Below are 8568 nucleotides of genomic sequence, written 5' to 3' on the forward strand. Positions count from 1 at the left end.
ATTTATGTTTTCCTCCGGGTCGAATTGTGTCATCGACTTTATCTGAAGATGTTGTGTTGTCCGAGTACAACGCTCCCTCACTGGATTTCTCGTAAAAAACGCCATGTGGATGAATACTATATGGTCGGGATGCACGGTTGAAAGCATAAACAACGACCGTGTCTTTCACCTTGATATAAATACTAATTTCAAACTTAAATTCTGAAGAATAGTTAAATTTTGTATTTGCTTCAACAACAAAACAAGTCATACCTCAGCTCTAATAATAGGACCAAATAATCCCAATGACTCCGGTCTCGGACTTCGAGTACTGAAGGTTGAATCGGTGTATTGACGAAAAACTGCTTTCTTATATTCTCCTCCTATCCTGGCTGGTCCACGACGTCTAGAAACTGGGCTGCAAAAAAATTTTGAATTTATATCAATGTATTGTAAAAGATTGTTGAAGGTTGATCAAAGATTTCGGAGTTAAATTTTAGGCGTTGCATTTTTTAATATCGTAATAACTATATTGGATATATGCAGAATGGTGTTATACTGTTATATCTAAACTAACTTTTGCTCGTAAATAATTTTGACAGATCAAACGAAAAGACATTGCTACATTTCTCAAATATGTGATGGATTCGGGTAAAAAATCTCTCCTAAGTCATCTCGTTCACCTCAATTATTTAATTAACTCAAATCGTACCTACTCTCAGGGCCATTGTAATTCCAAAATATTTCTTCCATTGCAATGAAATACTCACGTCTCATTGCCAATACCTCCCCAGAGCAAAATATATATACCAAAACAGCGATATAGTACATTTTGATATTTGATATGTATAAAATAAAGTCATACAACCTTCTCAGTAAGCCTATGTCAGACAATAATAATTTGAGATTACCAAACCCTGAAACGCCTGTTAACCTGGTAAGGCTTCTTTTGTTCTTGTAGCCAACACTTCCAGCAATTGAAATACAAATTATATGTGGAATCTAATTTGTAAAAAGACAATCCTTTACGCAAGTATGTTAACCACAAGTTTTATCACGTCAGACATCTGCTGGTTTTTGCACGATATGTTTATGTTATCCCGAAAAACACAAAACACAATGGTATATATTAACCAGGGGTGGCCAACCTACCTGAGACCGCGATCGACTAAAATTGTCAAAATCTCGAGATCGACTGATCGGTAATAAGGTCATACACAAAAACGAATGAGTATACTGGATATGCAGATAACTGCACACGCGCATAAAAGAAATTCCGCGGCAATATTTTGAGGTGTATTTTTCCACCCCTCAACGTGATCACCCAGTCGCATATGTACAGTTACTCTTTATTGAAGACATCTGAGTAAATACATTTAATACAGTTTTAAAACGAGTTGCTTCTTGATTTTATGTTGTACACCCGTAGCGCAACTGTATGTTTGATGTGTCGATTGTGTTCCGGATTTAGTTTAGATCAAGAGTGTGTGTGTTGGTGTTATCTACACTACTCCAAATGACATTAAATAGGATTTTCCAGTATGTGACAACAAACTGTTCACTTAAAGTAGCTTAATGTCGCGAACATATTTTGAGCGACTTTGCGATTTTACATGTGGCTTAAAATTTGATGTGCATTAAAATGTGGTTATTGAAGCAATTCACACATAATGCATTTCTGCGGCACGACAATATAAATTAAATGATTAATTACCTGCATATTGGATAGAAAAAAGACCATGTTGAAGCAAATACAGTATTTGTTTTATGCCAGTTTTGTCAGATTTTTGTATGTTGTATATGCTCTCGAGGCGTCGTTTTGATGTTTTTTTTCTAAAATGAGTTCAAGATAAAAACTGATAATCTGATATCAACTGCAAACATTAAAAAAATTACTGTTATGTGTTTGTTGCTCATTTTTGGGATAACTGCAGATTATTCCTCAAAAAAAGAATTAGTGCATTAAAGGTTTGTGTGCATTTATGGTGATTTTTATAAAAGTCCCACAATATTGTTAAATCAACATTATATTTATTATATCTATTTATGCAATATAAATTTGTAAATATACAATCGATGGAAGCGGCGGAAGTTTATTTATGACTATTCTACATTATTGTGTGAAAACTAAAATTCACCGTCATTTGCTGAAAAGATGTATGATTTTATTTAAAACTAAAATAAAATAGGACTGTAAAAAAAATAATTGATTGGTTTTATATCACGTTTTTTTATCACAGAAAATGTGTGCAAATGGGAATGCAGGAAGAGATTCACAATGACCGGACTTTTATGCGGACGCTAATAATTTTTTCTATACTTCCCGATTATGCTCTCTATCACACAAATCCCTATTTTATTGCATTGGACATTACCAATATATGTGTCTAAGAAATAAAGTTTTTGATCAGTATTTGTAATTTATTTTTAGAGCAGTGGTTCCCAACCCCCGATCCGCGGACCGGTGCCAATCAAATAGTACAGCCATTTTGAACAAAACAGGCAAAAAAACTTGATTTAAAACAATTCTTTTTTGAACAAATCCCTACCTGCGGGTGGTCACGACGCGCAACAAATGCACGAGCCGCTGAAATCTTTTCCGGGTGATGCACGGCGGGATTTTGAGCCTGGTGTCAAGTTAACCACAACTCCATCATTGTAATGTAAATTCGTTTTGTTTGAAGCGTCGATAAAATGCTAATGGATTGATATGATGAACCGATGAAACCCCCACTTTACATTCCAGATTTATAAAAGAATCATTGCCACAATTCATTCTTGAGCTCTCCTGATGACGAATACCCATCGCTAAGTAATCGAGCAATCAAACTATTGTCCGAATATTCAACCAGTTACTTCTAGTTATATTTAAAATAAAGCAAATAAATTGACTGTGAGCCGCTGCAGAGTTACGTGTTGCAAAACCTTTTTTGATGCCTCGGTTGCAATCCTATATTGGAAACGAAACAGTAGCAAAATCCTCACTGGATTTAATTGTGTTTGTACATGATTTGGCATGTACGTGTTTTATTACGTGATATGTGTGCTTTTTTACGCATAGTGGTTACCCAGAACTACATTTTATTACGCAAATATATGTTATTATTTTATGTTCCACCCATTTCAATTTTTAGCCGGCCGAAGTAATTTTTAATTGTCCGTATGTTCGGTACCTTGAATTTTCCTTTTAATGGGATGAACATATATAATTCCATAATCATGAATTTTGTATGAAAATGGTGGTTGGTCGTATAGCAACACAAATCCAAAAATTAGCTGAATTACAACTCGAAATGCTCTGATCTAAAAAGAAAAAAGTCAAGTTATAGCTGGTGCTGGCAGTGTCAGATCATCTAGTCATAGTTTTCGTCATTCAACCATGCTTTCTAGCATTAATATTTTAATGTTAATGTTTGAATTAATTTTTATTATAGGTGTATGTTTTCAAAACAAATTGTACCTCTAAATTCTGGCATTGCTTTGTAGCGTAATGTTTCAATATCGTAATATTATCATTAGTTATTAAGAGACTATTGCGGTTCTTCATACATCCGATGTTTTTCATAAACCATCTTTGACTATTTAAAAAACAAGGAAAATATTAAAAAAAAAACATCACAGTGATTCATTCATCATTTGTGAAGATACACCACTTTGAAAGCAAATTCAAGTGAACCAGAAGATGGATTAATAAGGCACGTCAAGAAGACTATTATCAGTGAGAATTACAGGGACTGAACAGATAAAACAAGCAACGTGAACACACTAACCTTAAGAGCCATTAGACGCAACCCCAAGTTGATATAAAAAGAGAAGAGTGATGTTGAGATATATGTGTTCACGTAGCCGTGGATCGAATAACAACCTACGATAAAAGTAACAAATCTATTTTCAACGACATTCTTTTTTGCGGTCCCTATTGTCTCAAACAAATACTATTTGTTTGTTTATCGTGCCTAAACAGTTGGATAAATAGTAGTAATCGCACTGCGGTATGCCAAGAATAGGAAGCATCCGAAGTTTTTCGATTTCACAACAATATGAGGAGAAACTGCTTATGTGTCACTGTTTTCGTTATCTTTGACACATTTGTACTTCCCAATAGATATATATATATATATATTCATTTTTGTAACTGAAAAATATCGATTTGATCGCAACATAAATTCAAAGAAATATGCTAATATCACTGCTTCGAAGAAACAAGATTATACGTGATCATAATTTAATCATTTATAACTATTTTAATCAATCAGAACAACTTCTTGTTTTTTTTTGCAAATGGTCTACTAGTACAGGCCTGGGCAAGTTGCGGCCCGCGGGCCTCATCCGGCCCGTGGCATCATTTCATCCGGCTCGCGAAAAAATTTCTACATTTGAACACTTTATTTATTTACATGTAAAAAATACTTCAAACGTAAACGTTATTATTGTAATAAAATGAAGTGAATGAAAATGATCAGCGCTTGTTTTCTTTGCACGTGATCACTGAAAAAAAACCTCGAGTTACTGTATATTCATCGGCGACAAGATGCTAAAAACAAATAAAGGAGTGCCGTGGTATTTTAAAGAACTCCCAAAACTCTTTCCAATATATATTTGCGACCCACGTTCACTTTACAGCGATATGCTACCAGCAAGGTTATATGAATACGATGTCTGATCTCCGAAGGCTGGTCCGCATTTGGCACTCTCCAGCGTCAACGATCAATGTCGGCATTTGTAACTGCAAGCGCACGCTACTCAGTAATCAGTATTTATTTTTTCGTTATGCAGAAAATACGAACTATACATACACATATTAAGAAAATATAGAAAAAATCGCATTTTATGGGCGAACGAAATATGTTGTAACAAAATTACACTGTTGGCATTGCTATGCACGCACGCCGCTTCTCGGTTCTTTTATGTTCTGGGCAATGTGGCGCCATAACAAAAATAATTGCCCAGCCTTGTACTACGGCATATGCCAGCAAAAAATAAAGATGCAAGGGTATCAGTTACAAAACGTCTTAACTGTTGCAGTTAGTCGGACGGTCGCTAACCAGTTTGAGTGCCTTTCCCATTGACTGTTGAATAACTCATGCCATTAATCGTCAGATTTATCAGCTCCTCTAGATGTGGCGACATTTCTTTGGTTTTAAATTCAAATAGCATAAATATCTAATTTAGGCCTACATCTTTCTCGAGGCGCAGTTATAACCATTATATGACGGCTCCTATAGGACGCTTCCATAAGTTGTTACTTCGGGGCGTGGTTGCGGCAGCTCCTGTCGTTGTTCATGGCATGTTACAAACTGACGCCATGAGATCTTACCCCATGCACTATTTTACCCGCCATGGTTTCTAATTTGCTGCCGTGATACTCTGCCACACGCCATTGCTTGTAACAGCCTTAAAGTCTCCCGCAGTGGTTTGGTGATAGCTGCATTGGTTTGACATTCCCGCCATGGTTTTACGGCAGCTTTAGACGCCACAAAGTGTTAAATAACTGCACTTGTCTTTCTATGTAGCATTAGCATCTCATCAATAGAGTCTGTTTTTAGCGCTAAAGAGTTAAAACTGAGATAATTATGGTCGTTCTCATTCAAAGGAGAATATGATAACGAGACACTGATGCCTTTGTACCAGGTTCATATTTATTCAAATTATTTTATTCCGATTATTTATTATTTTTAGAATCAACTCTTCGTATTGAGTTCTAGTTTGCGAACGGGCAAAATAAATAATCAAAATTAAAAACATTTTCTATGTACAATCGATGGACCTGCTTCGTCATATTCTTGCTTTGAAATCCACATTTGTTGGAATGTTGATAGAGATGCAAGAATTGATCCTCCGATCCACACAGAATATTTTCTTTCAGGAGGAGCGATGATCTTGATTTTCATTGTACTTGGTGCAAGGGCAGTAATTTCTTTTTGCATACGATCAGCAATACCGGGATACATTGTGGTTCCACCAGAGAGAACATTGTTGGCGTACAAGTCTTTACGAATATCGATATCGCATTTCATTATAGAATTGTATGTAGTTTCGTGTATTCCAGCAGATTCCATACCTTAAATTTAATTTAATGACAATTTAAAGCAAAACGTACACTTTTATTTTATCAAATTAACGTATATGGAATACATTATGAAATGCAATGTGGCATGATTACGAAGGCTATCTCGTTAGTTTTTCTAGTGCGTACACTTTAATTTTATCAAATTAACGTATATGGAATATATTATGAAATGCACTGTGGCATGATTACGAAGGCTATCTCGTTAGTTTTTCTAGTGCGTACACTTTAATTTTATCAAATTAACGTATATGGAATATATTATGAAATGCAATGTGGCATGATTACGAAGGCTATCTCGTTAGTTTTTCTAGTGCTATTTCATCTCCATCGAGACTGGTCGTCAGTATTAGTTATCTATACAAGATTGAAAATAAAAAAATCGACTTACCAATAAATGATGGCTGAAAAAGAGTTTCAGGGCATCTGAATCTTTCGTTACCAATTGTAATGACCTGACCATCAGGAAGTTCGTAGCTTTTTTCGAGCGATGTAGAAGATGCAGCAGTCGCCATTTCTTGTTCAAAGTCGAGTGCAACATAGCACAATTTTTCTTTGATATCTCGGACAATTTCACGTTCAGCAGTCGTGACGAAGGAGTACCCTCTTTCTGTAAGAATCTTCATCAAGTAATCAGTCAGATCTCGTCCAGCCAAATCAAGCCGAGCAATTGCATGGGGAAGCGCATATCCTTCATAAATTGGCACATTGTGTGAAACCCCATCTCCTGCATCCATAACGATACCTGTAGTTCTGCCTGATGCATACAACGACAAAACGGCCTGAATGGCTACGTACATTGCTGGAACGTTGAATGTTTCGAACATGATTTGAGTCATCTTTTCTCTATTTGCTTTTGGGTTCAATGGAGCTTCAGTTAAAAGAGTTGGGTGTTCTTCGGGCGCAACTCGTAGTTCGTTATACATTGTATGATGCCAAATCTTTTCCATGTCGTCCCAATTGGTGATGATTCCATGTTCAATCGGATATTTGAGTGTCAAAATTCCTCTCTTGCTTTGTGCTTCATCACCGACATAGCTATCTTTTTGTCCCATTCCTACCATCACACCTTGATGTCTTGGTCTTCCGACAATGGAAGGAAAAACGGCTCTTGGAGCATCATCCCCAGCAAATCCAGACTTAACTAATCCAGATCCGTTGTCGCAGACAATCGCGGTTTGATCTTCTTCTCCGTCAGACATTGTTTAACTTAGGAAGATTGATGTATTTGTAGATTGTAAGACTTGAACTGTCGAATGATGATTAAATTTGATCTACGCACTTATTTATATTACTTGATGTCATGGAATGTACGAAATTTCAACATCCCGGCTGTTTTAAATTTCTATCCAGCCCTGTTCACAACCTATTTTAGCATATTTTCATACATTTTCGTGACACTAAAACCGCGTGACAACTTGCACTTTTATCAAGGTACCATAAAAGGGAAGATATATTCTTCACTTATCGAAGCTGTCACCACATTAATCCCAGAGATTTTATTGTGAGGAGTTCTATAATATGACACTTTGCTCACTATTTTTTCGCGTGGAAACTAGTTGAGCAACAAAAACTAAAATTTTTGGTTCTAGGAAAATTCGCCGGTGGAAATCTCGCCGTAGGAAGTTTCGGCACATAAGAAAAATCGCTACATGAAAATCCGCCATATTTCAAAAATATTTGTTATTTAAGAGCATACTTTAACCCTATAAACCAAACAGTTTTTATCATGAATACTTGTTTTACAGCAAAATGCTCTTGCTATTTTTTATATGCGGCAAAATTTCATACGGCGTTATTTCCTGCGGCACAATTGCACACACGAACTTGAGCACACATAGACGCTTGTACCCATATACATTTACACAAACGGAATTTGCACTCACGTACATTTGCAGACATGGACGTTTTTATGCACAGACATCGGCACCCGTGTATGTTTGAACCCACAGTCATTTTTACCGGCGAATATTTAATATATATATATATATATCGACAGAGTAAAGTATTTTTTTTCACTGCTCATTTCCATTGTATATATATGAACTATAGCGAGAGTGTTAGCAGATACATTAACGATTGTCTTAATTCATTGATTTATCAATATTCATAAACGAGTTCCCGGAAGATCCGAAAGCTTTGTTCATATTAATTACCGACCCTCCATTAGCGTTGCTCTGAACGTCTTCATATGGTATGACGCAAGAATGTCCTCCTAACAAATTCATTCCAATTTCTGTTGATATTTTAGTGCGTGTGCTGGTTTTCTCAAAGATCATTCCAAGTGATTTTCCTTCCAGCTTGCGGAATCTATTCGAATGCAGTAGGATAAAACAAACAATTGATCTTAACCTAAAATGATCATTAACATCAACTTATCGGCGCAATGATCATTAGAAGGATATTTAAATTTGATGGTACGTCTTCATCATTACACCATAGCTTACAAACTGATTTAAAACAATTTCCTCAACTATTTTGAAGCGTAACTTATGAATTAACAGACAAATTGTATTATTAAT

General features: G+C 35.8%; 1 protein-coding gene across 1 annotated transcript; it reads right to left on the reverse strand.

Annotated features, from left to right (window-relative positions):
• Positions 1-5596: 5596 nt before the first annotated feature.
• Positions 5597-7302, reverse strand: LOC120331462 (actin, muscle). The gene is made up of 2 exons (XM_039398548.2): positions 6438-7302; positions 5597-6040 (listed from the first exon to the last, which is right to left on the reverse strand). Exons 1-2 carry the CDS (start codon positions 7246-7248, stop codon positions 5715-5717), a joined length of 1137 nt encoding a protein of 378 aa, XP_039254482.1. The 5' UTR covers positions 7249-7302; the 3' UTR covers positions 5597-5714.
• Between the last annotated feature and the right edge of the window lie 1266 nt (positions 7303-8568).

Source organism: Styela clava, chromosome 7 (genome assembly GCF_964204865.1).
Source record: "Styela clava chromosome 7, kaStyClav1.hap1.2, whole genome shotgun sequence".
Classification (NCBI taxonomy): Eukaryota; Metazoa; Chordata; class Ascidiacea; order Stolidobranchia; family Styelidae; genus Styela; species Styela clava.

Bases quoted from the DNA above. Each gene is read 5' to 3' on its own strand.
- LOC120331462 (XM_039398548.2), bottom strand. From the start codon at position 7,248: ATGTCTGACGGAGAAGAAGATCAAACCGCGATTGTCTGCGACAACGGA. The intron at 6,041-6,437 runs GTAAGTCGATTT...ATTAAATTTAAG, and splicing joins TTTTCAGCCATCATTTATTG to GTATGGAATCTGCTGGAATA.